At 38.2% G+C, this 25,465-nt stretch overlaps 1 protein-coding gene and 1 pseudogene across 2 annotated transcripts; both read right to left on the reverse strand.

Annotated features, from left to right (window-relative positions):
* Nucleotides 1-762: 762 nt before the first annotated feature.
* On the reverse strand, nucleotides 763-11,926 carry Olfr1234 (olfactory receptor 1234). Of its 2 annotated transcripts, XM_017318612.1 has the most exons (2): nucleotides 11,893-11,926; nucleotides 763-1,712 (listed from the first exon to the last, which is right to left on the reverse strand). In XM_017318612.1, exons 1-2 carry the CDS (start codon nucleotides 11,924-11,926, stop codon nucleotides 763-765), a joined length of 984 nt encoding a protein of 327 aa, XP_017174101.1. The 2 variants fall into 2 exon arrangements, with proteins under 2 accessions (XP_017174101.1, NP_667184.2); NM_146973.2 differs by lacking the exon at nucleotides 11,893-11,926 and having other exon boundaries at nucleotides 763-1,707.
* Gm38406 (predicted gene, 38406) lies at nucleotides 23,167-23,280 on the reverse strand (annotated as a pseudogene).

A 25,465-nucleotide genomic window follows, 5' to 3' on the forward strand; every position in this document is an offset into this window, starting at 1 on the left:
CAGGGTTGTTATTGGAGAGATGGCTTGAGAAAATTACTTTATGGTAAGATAATAAACTTTATTCCCATCTCATATAATAACTAAAAGACAACACTTGGAGTGGGAATTAAACAAGTTAATTTGGAAGGCACAATTTTAAAAGATTTATATTGACTCTATATATAACTGAATCAAGGTATAAACATGATACATGGAAACAGCCAATTTTCTTCAGGAATTTAGCTTCCCTAACTCTGTGACAGCATTAGTGGAGAAACCATGATCCCCGGCATTTTCAAAATTTTATCCACTTGCTGAACTCTCTGTTTCTAATAATTATGAACTTTCTAATTGTCCATGTTGGACTCCTATCACACAGGAATCAATTACCTGTACTATTTTTACTTTCTCCACCATGGAATGAACAACATCTTATGCATGGATTATATGCAATATGTGTTGAATTTCTGAGAATGTTGCTTATGATTACATAAATTAGATGGGCATCTAGAAGTGTTAATATTGCTAACTACACTGAGGGAATTATTTATAAATTGGGAATTAAAATAAATCTTAAGTTAGGATGACTGACTACATTTATTAAGTGCTAAGCTTTTGCAAACTTATTCTCTGAAGAGTGAATGTTATTTCATTAAACATTAATTAAAATGCCTGTTTTTAATAAGTGTCTAAATAGGCAAAAGAGATCAATAATAAGAAAGATAAATGTCACCGATAAAATTGTTCTCTCTGTAAAGTAATAAATATCCCGAGTTTCCTTTTTCAAGAGTGATATAGCCCACTTACGATGGAGCTAGATTTTTTGCTCCAAAGTCTCTTCATAGCATTTTTCATTTCTGCATTCCTCAAGGTGTAGATTAAGGGGTTCAGCATCGGAGTTATGAAAGTTAAGACAACAGTCACAGACTTATCAATTGGAAATGTGGATGTAGGCCTTGCATATAGAAAGATGCATGGAACAAAGAATAAAACAACCACAGTAATGTGGGATGCACATGTGTACAAAGCTTTGCGCTTCCCTTCCAGACTATGTGCCTTAAGGGAGTGTAAAATGACTCCATAAGAAACTAGGAGAATTAAAAAGGTGACGGTACAAATTGCTCCTCCATTAGCAATCATACAAAGCCCTATAAGGTAGGTATTGGTGCAAGCCAGTTTTAGCAGAGGATACATATCACATACAAAGCTATCAATGATATTTGGGCCACAGAAAGGAAGCTGATAAATGAAGATAAATTGAATTAATGAGTGAAGAAAGCCACCAATCCAGGCCCCCAGCAGCATGAGAACACACACTCGTCGATTCATGATGGTCAAATAATGAAGAGGTTTACAGATGGCCACATAACGGTCATAGGCCATCACCACCAGAAGAATAACCTCAGCTCCAGCAAATAAATGATCTATAAAAACTTGAGTCATACAAGCCCGGAAGGAGATGGTCTTTGTTTCATAGAGCAAGTCAATAATCATTTTGGGAGCAATGGAAGTAGAATAGACAGTATCTATAAATGACAAATAAGCCAGAAAGAAGTACATAGGAGAGCCGAGGGAGTGGCTAGCCATGATGGTCACCATGATGAGCAGATTGCCCATTACTGTCACAATGTAGATGAGCAAGAATGTGACAAACAGAACCTTTTGGCCTTCTGGATTCTGAGTGAGGCCCAGAAGGATAAATTCAGTCACATTGTTCCTGTTTTCCATATGCTCTTCTGAGTGTGCTGAACTCACTTAGATGTCAGAGCCTGCAGACAGAGCAGTTGATTTTGAAATTATTCCAATTTTTGTGCTATAATGTGGTAATTTTCTCACCAATTCTCCCATGCTTGGTTACTCAGAGTTTAAATTTCTTCCCCTGTTGTCTGACTCATTTTCAAAAACTCCTTTATACAACAATAATAGTGAATATTCAGGGTTCTTTCTGGTAGATACTTGGGTGTTTCATCTGTAAAAGAATAGAGTGAAAACATAACATTATGTTAAGACTATGTTTGCATACTTATATGAAATAATATCCCTACTATAAGTCAGAAAATTTCGTGCCAATGTTCAGATATAGCCTTTCTGATTATACAGTATGACCTGTCTAAATACATAAATAACAGCAGTTGTTTCAAGAACAGTTTGATTGTTCATTAAATGCTCACCTTAAATTAACTGAATGTCAAACTTCCTTAGAGATATAAATGAGAAAAAGATAAATACAAATTTACTCTATCCGTGAAAACCATACTAGAAATTATTTTAAAATACGTGCATATTCACAAAGTATAACAGTGATGGTTGCATGACAGTCTGTGGTATCTTTTACCAAAATCAAAAATAATGAAACATCTACAGAGCATCTAGGCATTTTAAAATACCACATGTATAGTGACAATTCATTGCAATGTGTTATGGCATCCAATAAAAATATATAGTCTATAATATGAAATATTACTATGAAATATATGCATGCCATGGAATTTGTTATGCTTTACCATAGGTTTTCTCTATCTTAGGACATATTTCAAAACATAACACAATATTTGTAGATGTTATTGCAATTATATTTTTTCTAGCACTACTCTATAAAATTGGCCCTGAAACTCTTGGATATAACTTAAGGGCATATTTAAGTGTGGTGCAACTTATTCAAAATAAGTAGTAATTTCCCATAAATATGTTAGCTAGGTGTTCTATTTCTTCTCTGGCCACTTGTTTTAAACCTAGATATCTAAAATATTGCCTTTGATCCCTGAAAGTCATACTTTAGTTTGCTGAAGGTAAGATTATATAGTGACTATATCAATCTAGTTACAATGGCAAGAACAGGATGAGAACATACATAGTTACTGAGACTTTAAATCTTACACAGATACACAGCTCCTTTCACTTGCATTAAATATAACTAAATCATTTCCATTTAAATGCATTTTAGTTTAAATTGTGGATTTACCTATATTTGAGTTCAAAAGTAAAGTTGAATTACTTGGTGTGCCATCTCATGTAAGAATTCTTGTTGAGAATTTGTCAAGAAAAAGCAAATTAACACTCATTTACTCAAAAATAAGACTTTTATAATATATTTAGTCAAATACGCATAATACTTAATAATTTTAAAATTCGACTTTTTTGCATTCCTGTGGCATTTACGTGTCTACACCAATGTAACTTGTGTCTAGTAAGTAATAGGTTTTAGTTTATATCTTGAAGCAACATTAATTCCCAAAGAGAATGCTTCAACAAGGAAGATGATCTTAATGATGAACCTCAAAATATTTCACTGAATTGGTCGAGCACTCCCCAAAGCACTTCCTCCAAATGAAATTATCCAAGGATCCATGCCCCAGAGAACTGGTGTCTTCTATGTATTCCTTCCAATGCAGTTTTATGTTCAGAGAAGTACCTGGGAATAATAATCAGCAAAATCAAGTGGAATAAATTAGAAACCTAATGATAAATAACAAATTATCCATCAAAACCAAAAATGTTAGGTTGTATAAGAACCAAATTCTCAATCAACATGGAATTGAAAATTTCAATCTAGAATGCACTGACATGAAAAAAAAAGTTCAAAGCTTACTATAGGACAGATATGATATATATATATATATATATATATATATATATATATATATAAACAAACCATTGCATATCAACTTACTAAAAGTTTTAATACAGTTTAGATGAGATAATATGTCCAATCCAATTTTATTGAATGTGATACAATAATATAAATTCAAAGACATTTGACCCTTAATCATCACATGTTATTTAAATGACATGGAAGCTCAACTCGATAAATTTAAATCTGTTAATATATACTCTAAAACTTATAAAATACAACAAATCAAGTATACAATACACATTAATAATTGATTTAGTACATCAAAGACACTGGGGTTATTTGGAGAATTTTAATTCCTTTTATAGAAATGTGTTGTGGGAAATATTTAAAAGAACCACCAAGTTCCCATGCCTCATCTAGCTATTCTCTGCCTGCCAATTCTCTGGCGGGACAGAGCTCCCGAGTTCCCTTCGTAGCCACACCAGACCCACACAATGACCATCTACCCCACAGTCAGCAGCCACAATACCCAACAACCCAGTAGAAACAAAACTCTAGAAGCTTATCATTAACAAGTCAGATTTATATACCCATAAATTCTCAATTCACAAGATGCCAATACAATAATTTCAGAACCAATTGATAATGATAAAAGATGTCCACCGAGATTAGATAATTTATCCGAAATATTCTATCCTTCATGATATCATAGCTACCTGTGACTATTTCAAACCACACAGGATTAGGGTCTTCTTCCTATCCAGTCGCCTCCATCTTGGCTTTCCCTCTCCTCTGAGTCGCTCTCTGTCCCCGAAACCCTTCGCTCCACCCCCACTTAATCACAGGCCTCCTGCTGCACTAATATTTTAATGTAATTGGAAGGAAAAATCCTGCCACAGAAATGAACATTACCTAGACAATAAAGTGACAGAAGCTAGAAGAAACCACACAACAAAAGTGTTAAAAACCAAGGGAGATAGAGTGTTACCAGCAATGTACTCAAGAATAGTCACTCTAATTCTAAGAGTCAAGGGTCAAGATTTGAGATTCATGTTTTTTTAAATTTAATTTATTCTCTCTAAATTTCACACATCTATATAATGCATCTTTATGATATCCAACTCTCAATCCCTCCTCCAACCCCTATGATGACATCTCTCTTTCTACTTTATGACATATTGACTTTATATCTGCTCCTCTCTTGAAATTACTTATGTAAGAATTTTCTCAGAAAGTCTTCAGGGTCTGAGGTAAACAAATATGTTTTCTGAAAAGATTCTGCATCATTTCTTAATTGTATCCTTTTATTTCATTTATTTCACTCTTTTATTTTCCTAAGATTTCAAGGGCTCTGTAGAATAAGATTATAAGAACCAAATAATCAGAATGTCTGCTTCAAGATAGAGCCTTCTCATTAACACAGCTGTACTCATGAAATATTAATCATGTGGCCACTTTAACAAGTTCTATACAAAGCACTATTTGACATTCCAAAGTAGATGGAGAACTGTTACAAGATTTTACTCATAGATGAAGAGATTCAGCTAAAATTAACTCTCTTTTCCATATTATCATTGGTTTAATATTATGCACATTTTATGAAAATAAGCATAACTTCTATGGATTGTCATATTCAGTAATTTAATGTGACACACCACGTTAAGTCACAGAATTTCTCTCCATCCTCAGAGCCTCACATTCTCTTTGTGCAATCTTCCATGATGTGCCTTGATACTTATGGGATGATATTGATATAGAAGACCCATCTCTTACTGAGCATTCACTGTAACTTATTCCCAGGACTTTGACTGGTTATAAACTAACAGCTACTTGCAATAATAGAAAGCTTCTCCAATCAAGGCTCTAAGTAGTATTAATCAATGATATGAACATAAATATTAGAAGGGAGTCTGGCAACACTTTTGTATTACAGATACTATTGCTGTGATGAAACACCATGACCAAAGTAACATGGGGAGGAAAGAGTTTTGTTCAGCTTATACTACTGTACAACAGTCTATCACTGAGGAAAGTCAGTGCAGTAACTCAAATAGTGCAAGAATCTAGAGGTAAGAGCTAATGACAAGGTCATGCATGATGGGTAGTTATTGCCATACTTCTCATGGCATGCTCAACCAGCTTTCTTATGGAATGAAGGACCACCATCCAAGGGGTGGCACTACGCACAATGGACTATGCCAATACTTATAAATATTAATCAAGAAAATGTCCTACAGACTTATTTGCCTACAGATCAATCTTATGGAAGCATTTTCTTAATTGATGTTCCATCCACTTCAATGAGTTTATCTTGTGTTAAGTTGTCATGAAACTGTCCAGAATAGCATGCATTGAGAAACATACTATGGTTACTCATTTAGAATCCACAATTTCCCTAACAATGAGTTTTGACAAGGTTTACTGCATCAGGAATAAATCGCCTCCTATGGAAGAGTCTTCAAACCTAATCAAAAAAGAGTCCCATAGACTTGTCATTATTTTTTTTATTAGGTACTTATTTCATTTACATTTCCAATGCTATCCCAAAAGTCCCTCACACACTCCCCCACACACTCCCCCACACTCCCACTTCTTGGCCCTGACATCCCCCTGTACTGAGGCATATAAAGTTTCTCTTTCCACTGATGGCTGACTAGGCCATCTTCTGATATATATATATATATATATATATATATATATATATATATATATATATATATATATATATATATATATATATATATATATAACTAGAGACACAAGCTCCAGGGGTTACTGGTTAGTTCATATTGTTGTTCCACCTATAGGGTTGCAGATCCCTTTAGCTCCTTGGTTACTTTCTCTAGCTCCTCCATTGGGGGCCCTGTGATCCATCAAATAGTTGACTGTGAGCATCCACTTCTGTTTTTGCTAGGCTCCAGCATAGTCTCACAAGAGATATCTGGGTCACAAGAGATATCTGGCTCACAAGAGATATCTGGGTCCCACAAGAGATATCTGGCTCACAAGAGATATCTGGGTCATTTCAGCAAAACCTTGCTAGTGTATGCAATGGTGTCAGCGTTTGGAAGCTGATTATGGGATGGATCCCCAGATATTGCAGTTTCTAGGCAGTCCATCCTTTCGTCTCAGCTCCAAACTTTGTCTCTGTAACTCCTTCCATGGGTGTTTTGTTCCCAATTCTAAGAAGGAGCAAAGTGTCCACACTTTGATCTTTGTTCTTCTTGAGTTTCATGTGTTTTGCAAATTGTATCTTATATCTTGAGTATTCTAAGTTTCTGGGCTAATATCCACTTATCAGTGACTTGTCATTATTTTATCAGTGGACATATCATGACTATTGGTTAGTAGTTTTTCATTCAGAGTCCTGCATTACATATTTTTCAAAAAACTTGTATACCATTCCCAGATTATGAAAAGTTGCAGCAGGAAGAGTTTTCTGTTCAATTCAGCATTGATCACTCCATGCCTTTCAAATGAAATGAATAGAGTTGTCCACCATAGGGTATTAAGATATAGTTAATGGTCATACTTTCAGTCTTTGCTCTGAACTATGTCTTCGTAACTCCTTCCATGGGTACTTTGTTCCTCCTTCTCAGAAGGATCAAAGTGTCCACACTTTGGTCTTCCTTCTTCTTCAGTTTCATGTGTTTTGCAAATTGTATCTTGGGTATTCTGAGTTTCTGGGCTAATATCCACTTATAAGTGAGTGCATATAATGTGTGTTCTTTTGGGAATGGGTTACCTCGCTTACGATGATATCCTCCAGATCCATCCATTTGTCTAAGAATTTCAGGAATTCATTGTTTTTGATAGCTGAGTGGTACTCCATTGTGTAAATGTACCATATTTTCTGTACCTATTTTTCTATTGAGGGACTACTGGGTTCTTTCCAGCTTCTTCTATTATAAATAAAGCTTCTATGAAGATAGTGGAACATGTGTCCTTATTATAGGTTAGAGCATCTTGTGGGTATATGTCCAGGAGAGTCATATTGCTGGATCTTCCAGTAGAACTGTGTCCAACTTTCTGAGGGACTGCCAAACTGATTTCTAGAGTGGTTGTACCAGCTTGTATTCCCATCAGCAATGGAGGAGTGTTCCTCTTTCTCCACATCATATCCAGCATCTGCTATCACCTCCTGAGTTTTTCATCTATCCCATAAACAACCATCAAACCCAGACACTATTGCATATTACAAGAGCTTGCTGACAGGAAACTGATATAGCTGTCTCCTGAAAGGCTCAACAAGTGTCTGACTAATACAGAAATGGATGCTCACATCCAACCATTAGACGGAGGACAGGGTCTCCAATGAAGGAACTAGAGAAAGTACCAAAGGAGCTGAAGGGGTTTGCAGGCCCTAGGAGGAAAAACAATATGAACTAACAAATAACCCCAGAACTTCCTGGGACTAAACCACCAATCAAAGAAAACACATGAAGAGACTTATAGCTCTAGCTAAATATGTAGCTGAAGATGGAGTAGTCAGTCATCAATGGGAAGAGAGGCCCTTGGTCCCGTGAAGGTTCTATGCCCCTGTATAGGGGAATGCCTGGGCCAGGAACCAGGAGTGGATGGGTTGGGGAGCAGGGGAGGAGGGAGAGGATAGGGGATTTTTGGAGGGGAAACTAGGAAAGGGGATAACATTTGAAATGTAAATAAAGGAAATATCTAACAAAAATGGGGGAAAGAGAAAAGATGTAGTTAACACAGCCAACCAAAACCAATGGAAATAAGCTGAGATTTTGATAATTATGAGTACAGGAATCCAATTAAACAGCACTTAAAATGTCATTCTCAAAAAGAATTTTTATAGATGATAATACATGCAAGACAATGTAGAGAGGTTTGATGTACAAGGAAAGAAAAGAAAAAGAAATGAAAAGAAAAGAAAGGAGGAGTGTTCCTCTTTCTCCACATCCTCGCCAGCATCTGCTGTCACCTGAATTTTTTATCTTAGCCATTCTGACTGGTGTGAGGTGGAATCTCAAAGTTGTTTTGATTTGCATTTCCCTGATGATTAAGGATGTTGAACATTTTTTCAGGTGCTTCTCAGCCATTCGGTATTCCTCAGTTGAGAATTCTTTGTTTAGATCTGTACCCCATTTTTAATGGGGTTATTTGAATTTCTGGAGTCCAGCTTCTTGAGCTCTTTGTATATGTTGGATATTCGTCTCCTATCAGAATTAGGATTGGTAAAAATCTTTTCCCAATCTGTTGGTGGCCTTTTTGTCTTATTGACAGTGTCTTTTGCCTTACAGAATTTTATGAGGTCCAATTTGTCAATTCTTGATCTTACAGCACAAACCATTGCTGTTCTGTTTAGGAATTTTTCCCCTGTGCCCGTATCTTCGAGGCTTTTCCCTACTTTCTCCTCTATTAATTTCAGTGTCTCTGGTCTTATGTGGAGGTCTTTGATCCACTTAGACTTGAGCTTTGTACAAGGAATTAAGAATGGGTCAATTCACATTCTTCTGCATGATAACCGCCAGTTGTGCCAGCACCATTTGTGGAAAATGCTGTCTTTTTTCCCACTGGATGGTATTAGCTCCCTTGTTAAAGATCAAGTGACCATAGGAGAGTGGATTCATTTCTGAATCTTCAATTCTATTCCATTGATCTACCTGTCTGTCACTGTACCTATACCATGCTGTTTCTCCACTGTTGGTGGGATTGCAAGCTTGTACAACCACTCTGGATGTCCGTCTGGAGGTTCCTCAGAAAATTGGACATAATATTACCGGAAGATCCAGCAATACCTCTCCTGGGCATATACCCAGAAAAAGTTCCAACTGGTAAGAAGAACACATGCTCCACTATGTTCATAGCAGCTTTATTTATAATATCCAGAAGCTGGAAAGAACCCAGATGTCCCTCAACAGAAGAATGGATACAGAAAATGTGATACATTTACACAATGGAGTACTACTCAGTTATTAAAAACAATAGATTTATGAAATTCTTGGACAAATGGATGTATCTGGAGGATATCATCCGTACTGAGGTAACACAATCACAAAAGAAGTCATTAGATTTGCACTCACTGATAAGTGGATATTAACCCAGGAACATAGAACACCCAAGATACAATTTGCAAAACACAAGAAAATCAAGGAGAGGGAAGGCCAATGGGTGGATACTTCATTCCTCCTTAGAATAGGGAACAAAATACCCTTGGAAGGAGTTACAAAGTTTGGAGCTAAGATGAAAGGATGGACTATCCAGAGACTATCCCACCCAGGCATCCATCCCATAATCAGCCACCAAACCCAGACACTATTGCATATACCAGAAAGATTTTGCTGAAGGGACCCTGTTATAGCTGTCTCATATGAGGCTATGCCAGTGCCTGGCAAATACAGAAGTGGATGCTCACAGTCATCTATAAGATGGAAAACAGGGCCCCCAATAGAGAAGCTAGAGAAAGCACCCAAGGAATGAAGGAGTCTGCAACCTTATAGGTGGAACAACAATATAAACTAAGCAGTACCCCCAGAGCTCATATCTTTAGCTGCATATGTAGCAGAAGATGGCCTAGTTGGCCATCACAGGGAAGAAAGGCCCCTTGGTCTTGCAAAGATCATATGCCCCAGTACAGGAGAATGCCAGAGCCAAGAAGCGGGAGTGGGTGGGTAGGGAAGCAAGGCAGAGGGAGGATATAGGGAACTTTCATGATAGCATTTGAAATGTTAAGAAAATATCTAATAAAAAAGAAAGAAAGAAAGAAAGAAAGAAAGAAAGAAAGAAAGAAGGAAGGAAGGAAGGAAAAAAGAAAAGAAAAGAAAAGAAAAGAAGAGAAGAGAAGAGAAGAGAAGAGAAGAGAAGAGAAAAGAAAAGAAAAGAAAAGAAAAGAAAAGAAAAGAAAAGAAAGATTATTGTTCTCTAGAAATAAAGGAAGAATAGCAACATATGCAAGTACCAATTTTTATTTTCTAATTTAAAACTTTTTACTGAAGGAAGGCAGGGTAGTAACTCAAGCAGTGCAAGAACCTGGAGGCAGGAACTGATGACAAACCCATGAAAGATAGGTGGTTACTGATGTACTTCTCATTGCATGCACAACCAGCTTTCTTATGGAATGAAGGACTATCATTCCAAGGATGGCACTACCTACAATGGACTGTGCAATTTCTTATAAATTACTAATCAAGAAAATACTCTAAAGACTTGCCTATCGATCAATTTTATTGAGGCATGTATGGTCTGGAATTCAAATATGATAGTCAGAATGCTCAACCTTTACTCTATGCACCTATGAGCTATATTTTAGCACTTCGAAATAAAGAACATACATGTATTATATGCTCATACAAACCTTCAGTAAGAAGGAAACCAGACTGTATCTCAGCTCATGGTGTCATAAGTACTGAGAAGTAAGCATGAATTTTCCAAAACTTTATGAGCTTGGTTTCAAAAAAAATATTGATGGTAGATTTGCATGTAATTACTTTTGGGGCTGTAGAGTAATATGTAAATAATGATGAAAATTGGAATGACCATAGAGAAAAATCTCACATGAACATAGCTTCACCAAAGTACTACATTAGGAAATTCTTTAGGCATAATGGACTCGAATATGTCTTATTCAAACTTAATAGTCTGGACCATCACATTGTATATTTACTATAGGGAAAATGTAGGAATTTTTAGTGTTGTTCATAATTTCTTCAGTAAGCTATTCAATACAATAACATCTTCTTCAATTTTCTGTTTTTTTATATATTTATTCTAGGTTTAACTGTTTGTTTCTAATTGTATTCCACTGTCATTGAATAAAATGTAAGGAAGTATTTCAGTATTCTTATGTTTAACAAAAATGTATGTGTCTTAAGATATCATTTGCTTAGAGAATGTTCCAAGGTGTGCTAGGAAAAATATATGGTCAGCAGTATTTGGTTTGAATAATTTATAGATGTGAGTTAAATTCATCTAATCTATTATATAATTCAATTTTCATGTTTATTTGAGTTTGCGTGAACTAGTTGTCTAAGCTGAGAGTGAGATACTGCAGTTACTGCTATTGTTCTATGGAATTTAATCAGTGTATTTATGTCCAGTGTTGAGATATATATATATATATATATATATATATATATATATATATATATATATACACACACACACACACACACACACACACACACATATATATATATATATACTTTCATATATTTAGTGAGGAACTAACTCCCAGACCATCCTATTTGGAATGAGAACTACTAAAATCACTTTATGACATCAGTATTATTTTGGAAACAAATCCTAATGAAAACCCAACATAAAACTATAAGCCAAGTTCCTGATAATTATATAATACTTGATAAATATAAAAGTGCTTAATGAAGCATTGAAAAACACATAAAGATTCATCAATAGCAAGTTGGCTTACTACAAGAACTAACTACAATTCCAACTCAATTCTTCGTAGAGTTAGAAAGAGTAATTCTCAAATGCGATTGGAATAACAACAACAAAAAGGGTACCAAAAACTATTGTCAACAATAAAAGAACATCTGGGGTAAATCACCATCCTTGACCTCAAGCTCTACTACAGAGCAAGAGTGATAGAAAACTGCCTGGTATTGGTACAGGGGTAGTCAGGTAGATCAATGGAATAGAATTGAAGACCCAGAGATAAACCCAAACTCCTAAGTGTTCTTGATCTTTGACAAAGGAGCTAAAATCACCCAGTGGAAAAAAGACACATTTTCAACAAATGGTGCTGTTTCAACTGGTGGTTAGCATGTAGAAGAATGAGAATTGATCCATTCTTATCTCCTTGTACCAAAGCTCAAGTTTAAGTGGACTGAAGACCTCCACAGAAAACCAGATACACAAGATCAAGAACTGACAAGTGGTACCTCATAAAATTGCAAAGCTTCTGTAAGGCAAAGGACACTGTCAATAGGACAAAATGGCAACCAACATATTGGGAAAAGAACTTTATCAATCCTACGTCTAATAGAGGGCTAATATCCAATATATAGGAAGAACTCAAGAGGTTAGACTTCAGAGAACGAAACAACCCTATTAAAAATGGGGAACAGAGACAGAGAATTCTCAATTGAGGAAATTCAAATGGTCAAGAAGTACCTAAAAAAAAATGTTCAACATCCTTAATCATTAGAGAAATGCCAATCAAAATGACCCTGAGATTCCACTTCACACCAGTCAGAATGGCTAAGGTCAAAAACTCAGGTGACAGCATATGCTGATAGGATGTGGAGAAATAGAAACATTCCTCCATTGCTGGTGGGATTGCAAGCTGGTACAACCACTCTGGAAATCAGTCTGGTAGTTCCTCAGAAAATTGGACATAGTACTACCTCAGGACACAGCTATACCACTCCTGGGCATATACCCAGAAGATGTTCCAATATAATAAGGACACATGCTCCACTATGTTCATAGCAGCCATATTTATAATAGCCAGAAGCTGGAAACAACCTAAATGACCCTCAATACAGGAATGGATAATGTGGTACATTTACACAATGGAATACTAATACTGATAGGCTATAAACAATAATTAAGTATGTAGGGTAAAACCTCAGTCATTTCTACAAAAAATAGGGATGAGATCAACTGCTTCATTTATTTTTCATATTGCTTTTCTTTTGACAATTTTATACATGAAGACTATGTTTATATACTTTTACCTACCCTTTCCCCTTCCAACTGCTCTGCTCACCCATTCCTTGTCAAATTTATGACCTCTTCTTCAATTATTATTGTTAAATATGTGTAATTATGTGAGTGTTTATGTGTGAATGTGCATGTGTAAATGCAACCTGCTGAGTCCATTTAGTGTTGCTCATAAGTTTAGGACTGACCACTCAAGATCAAATAACACATATAATGAGTCACTACTGGAAAAGACTTATTTGACTCATTTTCTCTGTCTCTCAGTAGCCATTAATTGCATGTAGCCCTTCATTTATAGGTGGGAATTTATGAGAGTTTCTTCATCCATGTGGAAAGCCAGCCATTGTACAGGTCTTGTTTAGGAAAAAAATACTGTTCAGATTTCATAAGTGAAGCTCTTAATCATAAATAGAAGGCACCATATTACAGCAATGTCCTGGTCCTGAGACTTACAATCTAATTTAATATACTTCTTTATGTCTTAGGAAGAATTTTTTAAATGCCAAAGGAACAATAAAAGGATACATGTAGGAATGAAAACAAAATATCTTTATTTACAAATAATATGATCATATACATGAGACATTAAATATCTATCAGAAAATTCTTTTTTTATTTAATATTTTTTATTATAACGTATTTTCCTCAATTACATTTAGAATGCTATCCCAAAAGTCCCCCATACCCCCCCCCACTTCCCTACCCACTCATTCCCATTTTTTGGCCCTGCCACTCCCCTGTACTGGGGCATATAAAGTTTGCGTGTCCAATGGGCCTCTCTTTCCAGTGATGGCCGACTAGGCCATCATTTGATACTTATGCAGCTAGAGTCAAGAGCTCCAGGGTACTGGTTAGTTCATAATGTTGTTGCACCTACAGGGTTGCAGATCTCTTTAGCTCCTTGGATACTTTCTCTAGTTGGGGGCCCTGTGCTCCATCCAATAGCTGACTGTGAGCATCTACTTATGTGTTTGCCTAGTCTCACAAGAGACAGCTATATCAGGGTCCTTTCAGCAAAATCTTGCTAGTTTATGCAATGGTGTCAGCGTTTGGAGGTGAATTATGGGATGAATCCCTGGATATGGCAGTCTCTAGATGGTCCATCCTTTTGTCTCAGCTCCAAACTTTGTCTCTGTAACTCCTACCATGGGTGACGGTTTCCAATTCTAAGAAGGGGCAAAGTGTCTACACTTTGGTCTTTGTTCTTCTTCAGGTTCATGTGTTTTGCAAATTGTATCTTCTATCTCAGGTATACTAAGTTTCTGAGCTAATATCCACTTATCAGTGAGTACATATCATTTGAGTTCTTTTGTGATTGGGTTACCTCACTCAGGATGATACCCTCCAGTACATCCATTTGCCAAGGAATTTCAAAAATTCATTCTTTTTAATAGCTGAGTAGCAATCCATTGTATAAATGTACGGCATTTTTTGTATCCATTCCTCTGTTGAGGGGCATCTGAGTTTTGTCCTGCTTCTGGCTATTATAAATAAGGCTGCTATGAACATAGTGGAACATGTGTCCTTCTTACCAGTTGGGACATCTTCTGGATATATGCCCAGGAGAGGTAATGCGGGATCCTCCCATAGTACTATGTCCAATTTTCTGAGGAACCGCCAGACTAATTTCCAGAGTGGTTGTATAAGCTTGCAATCCCACCAACAACGGAGGAGTGTTCCTCTTTCTCCACATCCTCGCCAGCATCTGCTGTCACCTGAATTTTTGATCTTAGCCATTCTGACTGGTGTTAGCTGAGTAGTACTCCATTGTGTAAATGTACCACATTTTCTGTATCCGTTCCTCTGTTGAGGGGCATCTGGGTTCTTTCCAGCTTCTGGCTATTATAAATAAGGCTGCTATGAGCATAATGGAGCATGTGTCCTTCTTACCGGTTGGGACATCTTCTGGATATATGCCCAGGAGAGGTATTCCTGGATCCTCAGGTAGTACTATGTCCAATTTTCTGAAGAACCACCAGACTGATTTCCAGAGTGGTTGTACAAGCTTGCAATCCCACCAATAATGGAGGAGTGTTCCTCTTTCTCCACATCCTCACCAACATCTGCTGTCACCTGAAATTTTATCTTAGTCATTCTGACTGGTGTGAGATGGAATCTCAGGGTTGTTTTGATTTGCATTTCTCTGATGATTAAGGATGCTGAGCCTTTTTTCAGGTGCTTCTCTGCCATTCGGTATTCCTCAGGTGAGAATTCTTTGTTCAGTTCTGAGCCCCATTTTTTTAATGGGGTTATTTGATTTTCTGAAGTCCACCTTCTTGAGTTCTTTATATATGTTGGATATTAGTCCCCTATCTGATTTAGGATAGGTAAAGATCCTTTCCCAATCTGTTGGTGGTCTTTTTGTCTTATTGACGGTGTCTTTTGCCTTGCAGAAACTGTGGAGTTTCATTATGTCCCATTTGTCAATTCTCGATCTTACAGCACAAGCCATTGCTGTTCTGTTCAGGAATTTTTCCCCTGTACCCATATCTTCGAGGCTTTTCCCTACTTTCTCCTCTATAAGTTTCAGTGTCTCTGGTTTTATGTGGAGTTTCTTAATCCACTTAGATTTGACCTTAGTACAAGGAGATAGGAATGGATCAATTCTCATTCTTCTACATGATAACCGCCAGTTGTGCCAGCACCATTTGTTGAAAATGCTGTCTTTTTTCCACTGGATGGTTTTAGCTCCCTTGTTAAAGATCAAGTGACCATAGGTGTGTGGGTTCATCTCTGGGTCTTCAATTCTGTTCCATTGGTCTACTTGTCTGTCACTATACCAGTACCATGCAGTTTTTATCACAATTGCTCTGTAGTACAGCTTTAGATCAGGCATGGTGATTCCACCAGAGGTTCTTTTATCCTTGAGAAGAGCTTTTGCTATCCTAGGTTTTTTGTAATTCCAGATGAATCTACCGATTGCCCTTTCTAATTCATTGAAGAATTGAGTTGGAATTTTGATGGGGGTTGCATTGAATCTGTAGATTGCTTTTGGCAAGATAGCCATTTTTACTATATTGATCCTGCCAATCCTTGAGCAATGAAGATCTTTCCATCTTCTGAGATCTTCTTTAGTTTCTTTCTTCGGAGAAATTAAATATTATAATATTATAAAAAATTATAAAAAAATAAAAGGTTCCACAATTGGGCTGACAAAAAAAAAAGAAAATTCTTAGATATAATAAATACTTTCAGCAAAGGATCAATATATATGAATCACTTGCTTTAATATATGGCCATAATGAATGTGTAGAGAAAGAAATCAAGAATATATTTTTATTCACAAATACCTACAGCTTAAATTTTGACAAAGATGCCAAAAAAACGAGAAAACTGAAAAAAAGTCAACACCTTTCACAAAATGTATGAGGAAAACTGGACTCACATATGTAAACTAATGGTACTTGAACCTTGTTTAAAGAATAGAGAAAAACAAATTCAATCAACCAGAAAGTCAAACTGTTGTCTTTGCACTTAAAAATTATAAATGGAGACAAACAGTTGAAACAAGGCAGTTTGCCCACACTTGTGACACTGCTTCATTAATAAAAAAATGTTAAAAATGAATATAAAAGTCTAAGAGTTATAGAAAGCATATAGAAAGCCTCTAAACATTGTCCTCTTCCTAAACTTTATGAAGACTAATTCCAAGTTAATCAAAAGCCTTAATGAGCTTTCCAAAATTATAGGGCTCTATATGAAAAATTATTTTAAATTCTCAACAAGGTTTTTCTATGAAGGGCCATTATTACTCAGAAAACAATGCCTGAATTGACAAAGAATACTATATGGAATTAAAAAGTTACTGTACAACAAAGGAAGCAACTAGAGAAGAAACAAAGTGTTTATTAAATTCTTGAAAATCTTTGATAACAACACATCTGGTGGATGTGTAGAATTAATAGCTACATATAAGTAACTAAATAATCTTAAATACCAAGAAGTTAAACATCTCAAACATTCAGTGCTTTACTGAACTAAATAGATTTCAAACTATAAAGAAATGACCAATAAATGTACGCAACAGAGAAATACAAATTGCAAATTCACTGAAAATTCACCTCACCACAATAGTAATGCCCTTATTTTAAAAATAACTAACAAGCCCTTCTGGCCTGCACCTTCCTCCAGAGCAGGCCATCAGTGTGTCTGCCCCCTCTGAAGACACCAGAGTCTGAAGACCTTCCAAGAGATTGGCAGCACCCAGGGCAACAGGTAAGGGAACATTCCAAAGAACAACAGAATCTGGGACATGTAAGGAGCCCAGCCTACATGAGACTCATCCCCTTTTCATTCAAACTCTACCTTCCTTCTGGCCTGCACCTTGTACCAAGGGTAGATTTTCAACTTGTCTGTCCCACTGAAGACCCCACAGCCTGAAGACCTCCCAGATCTGCTATAGCCAGGGCCACAGGTCTCCTAGGAGACTTGCAGCAACACAAAGACACAGGAGGCAGGCTTCAGACAGAGACACCAAGCCAAGTCAACACCAGAGATAATCAGACATCCTGAGGCAAGCATAAGACCATAAGCAACAGGAGCCAATATACTTTAGCACCATCAAAACCCAGTTCTCCCACCACAGCAAGCACTAAATAGACCAACACAACTGAAAACCATAAATCTGAAATAAAATCCTATTTCATGAAGATAATAGAGTCCATTAAGGGGGATATAAAAAAACTCACTGAAAGAAATATAGGAAAATATAATTAAATCAGTAGAAGCCCTTAAAGATAGAACAAATAAATCTCTTTTAAACATGCAGGAAAACAAAATATCAAATGGGTGAAGGAATTGAACAAGGCAGTCCAAGACCTGAAAATGGAAGTGGAAACAATAAAGAAACATGCAAATGAAGGCAACCCTGGAATTTGAAAGCCTAGGAAATAGGTCAGGAGCTATAGATGCAAGCATCAACAACAGAATACAAGAGATATAAGAGAGAATCTCTGTGTTAGAAGATACTTTAGAAGATGTGGACACAAAAGTCAAAGAAATTACAAAACATAAAAATTCCTAATCCAAAACATCCAGGAAATCCAGGACACAATGAAAATATCAAACCAAAGAATGATAGGAATAAAAGAGAATGAAGATTCTCATTTCAGAGGACCAGAAAAATTCTTCAACAAAATCATAGAAGAAAACTTCCCCAACTTAAAGAAAAATATGGCTATAAATATACAAGAAGACACACCAAATATATATATATATATATATATGTGTGATATATATATATATATATATATATATATATATATATATATATATATATCATACCAAATAGATTTCACCAGAAAACAAATTCCTCTTGTCACAAAATAATCAAAACACTAAATATGTACTATAAGGAAAGAATATTAAAAGCTCTAGAGGAAAAAAGCTAAGTAATATATAAAGGCAGACCTATCAGAATTGCACTAGACTTCTCAACAGAGACCTAAAAGCCAGAAGAGGCTGGATAGAGGTCATCCAGACCCTAAATGAACACAAATGCCAGCCCAGGTTACTATACCCTCTCAATCATCATAGATGAAGAAAACAAATTATTCTAGGACAAAACCAAATTCAAACAGTATGAATCTAAAAATCAATCCCTACAGAGGATTCTGGAAGGAAAACTCCAACACAAAGAGGGTATATCTGCACCAAAGAAAAAACAAGAAATCATTCATGTCACAACAAAACCAAAAGGAGAGAATCACATACACATAATGCTACATACAACAAAAAACATATCAGGAGACACCAATCACCCCTCTTTAATATCTCTCAATATCAATGAACTCAATCTCCCAATAAAAGGACATAAACTAACAGACTGGATACGCAAGCAGGATCCAGCATTTTGCAACATACAAGAAAAACACTTCAAAGACAAAGACAGACAGTACTTCAGAGTAAAAAGGCTGGAAAAAGGGGCGGGGGGCTTCTAAGAAAATGGTCCCAAGAAACAAGCAGGAGTAGCCATTTTAATATACAACAAAATAGTTTTTAACCCAAAAGTTATGAAGCAAGATGGAGAAGGACACTTAATACTCATCAATGGAAAAATACACTAAGAGAAAGTCCCAGTTCTGAATGTTTATGCCCCAGATGCAAGGGAATCCACTTTCACAAAAGAAACTTTACTCAAACTCAAAACACACATTGAAGCCCACACAATAATAGTGGAAGACTTCAACACCTCACTCTTACCAAGAGACAGGTCACTGAAACAGAAACTAAAAAGAGAAACAATGAAACTAATAGAGGCTATGAATCAAATGGATTTAACAGCTATCTAGAGAACATTTCACCCTAATAAACAAAAGAATACAGATCATCTCAGCACCTCATGATATCTTCTTCCAAAACACCCCTCAACTGATACAAGAAGATTGAAATAATATGCATCCTATCAGATTACCATGACCTAAGACTGGTCTTTAATAACAGCAAAAACTACAGAAAGCCCACATACACATGGAAACGGAATTAACTTTTTACTCAATGATAACTGAGAAACCACCAGACTGATTTTCAGAGTGGTTGTGCAAGCTTGCAATCCCACTAGCAAAGGTGAAGTGTTCTTCTTCCTTCACATCCTCGCCAGCATCTGCTGTCACCCAAATTTTTGATCTTAGCCATTCTGACTAATGTGAGATGGAATCTCGGGGTTGTTTTGATTTGCATTTCCCTGATGACTAATGGTGTTGAACATTTCTTTAGGTGCTTCTCAGGCATTCAAGTTTTCTCAGTTGAGAATTCTCTGTTTAGCTCAGTTCCCCATTTATTAATAGGGTTATTTGTTCCTCTTCTTAACAATGAAACAATTTCTGGAGGAATCACCATCGTTTTCCTCAAGCTGTGCTACAGAGCAATAGTGATAAAAAATAAACAAACAAACACACAAACAAACAAAAAACCTTCATGGTATTGGTACAGACACAGACTGGGTGATCAATGGAATCAAATTGAAGACCCAGAAATAAATCCACACACTTATGGACACTTGATCTTTAACATAGAAGCCAAAAATACACAATGGAAAAAAGAAAGCATCTTGAATAAATAGTGCTGGTCTAACTGGCAGTGTATATGCAGAAAATTGAAAATGTGTGTATGCAGAAAATTGAAAATGTATCCATATCTGTCACCTTGAACAAAACTCAAGTCCAAGTGGATTAAGGACTTCCACATAAAACCACATATACTGAACCTAATAGAAGAGAAAGTGAGAAAGAGCCTAGAATTCATTGGCATGGGGTTGGATAGGGCTGGGGGACATTTTCTAAACAGAACTACAATGGTGCACGTTCTAAGATCAGGAATTGATAAATGAGACCTCATGAAACTGAAAACCTTTTGTAAGGTAAAGGACATAGTCAATAAGACAAATTGACAACCTACACATTGGGAAAAAATCTTCACTATCCCCACATCTGATAAAGGGCTAATATCCAAAATATATAAAGAACTTGAGAGGCTAAACTCCAAAACACCTAACAACCTAGCCAAAAAATAGGGTACAGAGTTAAACAGAGAATTCAAAATAGAAGAATCTGGAATGGCTGGGAAGCACTTAAGGAAATGTTTAAAGTCCTTAGTCATCAGGAAAATGCAAATCAAAAAGACCCTGAGATTCCACCTTAGACCAATCAGAAAGACTAAGGTCAAAAACTCAGGTGACAGCACATGCTAGCAAGAATGTGTAGAAAGAGGAACACTCCTCCATTGCTGGTGGGAGTACAAACTGGTACAGGCACTCTGGAAATCAATCTGGAGGTTCCTCAGAAAATAGGAAATAGATCTACCTGAAGACCCAGCTACATCACTCTTGGGCATATACCAAAAAGATGCCCCACCATACCATAGAGACATGTGATCCACTATGCTAATAGTCAAAAGCTAAAAGCAACAAACATGTCCTCTGATAAATGGATACAGAAAATGTGATTCATTTACAAAATGAAATACTATTCATCTATTAAGAACAAGGACCTCATGAGTTTTGCAGGCAAATGGATGGAAGTAGAAAATATCATCCTGAGTGAGGTAACTCAGACCCCAAAGGACATGCATACTATGTACTCACTAATAAGTGGACATTAGCCAAAAAGCTACACAATACCCAGGATACAATCCACAGAACTCAAGGAAGTTAAGAAACAGAAGCACCCAAGTGAGGATGCTTCAATCCCACTTAGGAGAGAGAAGAATGCAATTACTAGAGGCAGAGGGAGGAAGGGACTGGGTTGGGTGGGGAGATAGGAAGGTGAAGGGGAAAAGGGGCATATGATTAGGTATTAGAGGGTAAACAGAAGGGACGTCTTGATAGTTAGCAGAATGAATGGAAATGGGAGTTGGAGAACTCTCTAGAAAGTAAAAGAGACCTGGGAGGTGAAACACCTTAGATGAAAATCCAATAGTGGGGAGAGGGAACTCGAAGAGTTCACCTCCACTAAATAAAAAGACAGGGCATCAAATTGAGGGATGGGATTGCCATCTCATAGTCAAAAACACTGACCCAGAACTGCAGGGACAAAAAAATGAAGAAGGAGACTGAGTGAATGAGACACCCAGCTTGGAATTCATCCCAAGGGGAGGCTCCAAGGTCTGACACTGTTATTGCTGCTATGGTATGCTTAATGACAGGAGCTTAGCATGGCTGTTCTCCAAGAGGCCCAACAAGCCGCTGACTAAGATAGATGCAGCAACTTATACCCAACCATTGGATTGAAGTCGGGGGACCCCTGTGGTTGAATTATGGAAAGTCTAGAAGAAACTGAGGAGGAGGGTGACCCCATAGGCAGACCAGCAGTCTCAACGAACCTGAACCCCTGAGATCTCTCACTGAGCCATCAATCGGGCAGCATATATGAATTGGTTGAAGGGCCCTGACACATATACAGGACTGCCTGGTCTGGCCTCAGTGGGAGAAGGTAACCATGGAGAGACTTGAGGCCCCAGGGAGTGAGGAGGACTGATGACTGGCAGGGAGGAACACCCTCTTAGAGAGAGGGAGGAGGAGGAATGGGATAAGGAACTGTGGGAGTGGGGTCCAGGGGCGGTAATGATTGGACTGTAAAAAAATAAAAGTAATAAAAAAAAAAATAAAAGTGGAAAACAGCTAACAAATGCTGAGTCAGATGTAGACAAAAGAGAACCCTTCTACACTGCTAAGAGGTATTTAGATTAATGTAGCTCTATTAAAATCAGTATGTGGAAGTTGTTCAAAAATCTATAACTAGAACTAACATGACATATATAACTCCTGTGCATTTTCCCGAAGCAATGATGCCAGTCAACATACGCCAGACATCCTCGAACTTGAGTATTTATCACATCATCATTCAAAGTGGCTAAATAACAGAATCAGCAGTTGAGAGGTGTAATTGGCCCAGACATCTATCAAGAGAGAAATGAATAAAGAAAAATTGTTATACAAATACATAGCAAATTACATTCAGCAATTAGAAAAAACAAAATATGTACTTTGAAGGAAAACTGACCCAGCTAAAGATTATAATATTAAATGAAAAGTCATAGGACAAATATTGAAAGTACTCATTCTTTTGTTGATAAAAAATCATTTCTTTAAATATTATAAACAATAATTTTGAATCTCAAATTAGAAATTTATTGTATTTGTTCTTTGTACTAAAGAAAACTAATTCTCCAAAAACATATTTTGTTTTGAAATTTACCATAGCACATAAACATAAATATGTTTTTCTATTTTTGAAATAGGAAACACACAAAAGATGAGGTAAAAATGTCAACTAGTTTCATTAAACTTTTTATAATACATGATTGGAACAAAATTATAAAACTTTTCAAGAAAAACAATTTAAAATTTATAAAATAAATTTAGAAATTGAAAGTATGTGGGAAGGCAAAATTATAGCCCATCAAAAAAATACATCAGTTTGATATTAAGTCTGTACAATAGCCTTGTTCTTTAAGGATAAAGACTTCATAAAACTCTTCATGGCATTTTTCATTTCTGCATTTCTCAAGGTATAGATTAAGGGGTTCAACATGGGAGTAATTAAAGTTAAAACTACAGTCACACTACAGTCACACTACTCATCCCCTTCCCTTTCCTCCCCTTCCCCTCTTTCCCCTTCCATTCCTTCTACTTCCCCTTCTTCCCCTCCTTACCCTTACCCTTGCTCTCCCACCCCTTCCTCTGCTTCCCCTCCTTCCCCTTCCCCACCTTCCCCTTTCCCTTCCTCCTTTCCCCTTCCTCCCCTTCCCCTTCTTCTCCTTCCCCTTCCTTGCCTTCCCCTTCCTCCCCTTCCCTTTCTTTCCTTTCCCCTTCTGCTCATTCCCCTTCCCCTCCTTCCCCTTCCCCTCCCTCCCCTTCAGCCACTTCCCCTCCTTCCCCTTACCCCTCTCCTTCCAATTCATACCCTTCCCCTTCTTACCCTTCCCCTTCTTACCCTTCCCCTTCCTCTTCTTACCCTTCCCCTCCTTCCCCTTTCCCTCCTTCCCCTCCTTCCCCTTCCCCTCCTTCCCCTTTCCCTCCTCCCACCCCTCCTTCCACATCCCCACCTTTGCATTCCCATCCTTCCTATTCCCCTGCTTCCCCTTCCCCTTGTTCCACTTCCCCTTCCTCCCCTTAAAATTCCTTCCCTTCCTCTTCCTCCTTTTCCCATTCCTCCCCTTCCCTTTCCTCCCCTTGCCCTTCCTCCCCTTCACCTTCTTCCCTTTCCCCCGACTCCCCAACCCCTCCTCCCCTTCTCCTCCTTCCCCATACCCTCCTTCTCTTCCCCACCTTCCCTTTCACCTCCTTCGCCTTGCCCTTCCTCCCATTCCCCTTTCTCCCCTTTCCACTTCCTCCCCTTCTCCTCCTTCTCCTTACCCTCCTTCAATTCTCATCCTTCCCCTTCCTCTCTTTCCCCTTCCCTGACTGCCCTTCCTCTTCCATCCTTCCCCTTCCTTTACTTCCCCTTCCCCTCCTTCCCCTTCACCTCATTCACCTTTCCCTCCTTCCCCTTCACCTCCTTCCCCTTCACCTCCTTCCCTTTCCCCTCCTTCCCCCTTCCCCTCCATTCCCTTCCTCCCCTTCACCTCATTCCCCTTCCCCTCTCTTTCCCCTTCTTCCACTTCCCATGATTCCCCTTCCCCTTACTCCTCTTCCCCTCCTTCCAATTCCCCTACTTACCCTTCCCCTCCTTCCCCTTCCCCTCATGGCCCTTGACCTTCCTCCACTTCTTCTTGTTCCACTTCCCCTTCCTCCCCTTAAACTTCCTCCCCTTAAACTTCCTTCCAATCTCATTCCTCCCTTTCCCCTTCCTCCCCTTCCTCTTCCTCCCTTTCCCCTCCTTCCCCTTCCCCTCTTTCCCCTTCCACTCCTTCCTCTTCCTCCCCTTCCCCTTCCTTCATTCCCCTTCCTACACTTCCTCCCCTTCACCTTCCTCCCCTTCTTCTCCTTACACTTCCCCTACTCCCCTTCCCCTCTTTCCCCCTCCCCTCCTTCCCCTTCTACTCTTTCCCCTTGTCCTTCCCCCTTCCCCTTCCTCCCCTTTCCCCTTCCTCCCCTTTACCTTCCTCTATTTCAACTTCCTCCCCTTCCCCTCCTTTCCCTTCCCCTATTTTCCCCTTCCCCTCTTAACCCTTCCCCTCCTTCCCCTTCCAGTTCTATTTCCAATTCATCCCCTTCCCCTTCTCCTTCTTCCCCTTCCCCTTCCTGTTCCCCTCCTCCTCCTTCCCAATCCCCTCATTTCCATTCCCCTCCTTCTTCTTCCACTCCTTCCCCTTCCCCTTCCTCGCCTTCCCCTCCATCCCTTTCCCCTCCTTCCCCTTCCACTCTTTCCCCTCCTTGCCCTTTCACTCCTTCCCCTTCCCTTCCTGCCCTTCCTCTTCCCCTCCTTCTCCTAGCCCCTCCTTCCCCTTCCCCTCCTTCCACATCGCCCCCTTCTCATTCCCCTCCTTCTTCCTTCCCCTTCCCCTTGATCCCCTTCCCTTTGCTCCACTTCCCCTTCCTCCCTTTAACCTACTTCCCCTTAAACTTCCTTCCCTTCCCCTTCATCCCTTTTCCCTCCCTCCCCTTCTCCTCCTTCCCCTCTTTCTCCTTCCCCTTCCCCTCTTTCTTCTTCCCCTCCTTCCCCTTCCCCTTCTTGCCCTTCTCCATCCACTACTCCATCCCCTTCCCATTTTTCTGCTTCCCCTCCTGCTTCCTGTCCTTCCCAGTCCCCCCCTTTTCCTTCCACTCCTTCTCTCTTGCCCTCCTTACCCTCCTTCTGCTTCCCCTCCCTCCCCTTCCCCTTACTC

This window comes from Mus musculus, chromosome 2, assembly GCF_000001635.26.
Source record: "Mus musculus strain C57BL/6J chromosome 2, GRCm38.p6 C57BL/6J".
NCBI lineage: Eukaryota > Metazoa > Chordata > Mammalia > Rodentia > Muridae > Mus > Mus musculus.

Coding starts and splice junctions, on each gene's coding strand:
- Olfr1234 (XM_017318612.1), bottom strand. CDS start 11,926: ATGAATCTTTATGTGTTTTTCAATGCTTCATTAA. Junction 1,713..11,892: donor GTTTTTCAATGCTTCATTAA/GCACTTTTATAT, acceptor CACACTCAGAAG/AGCATATGGAAAACAGGAAC.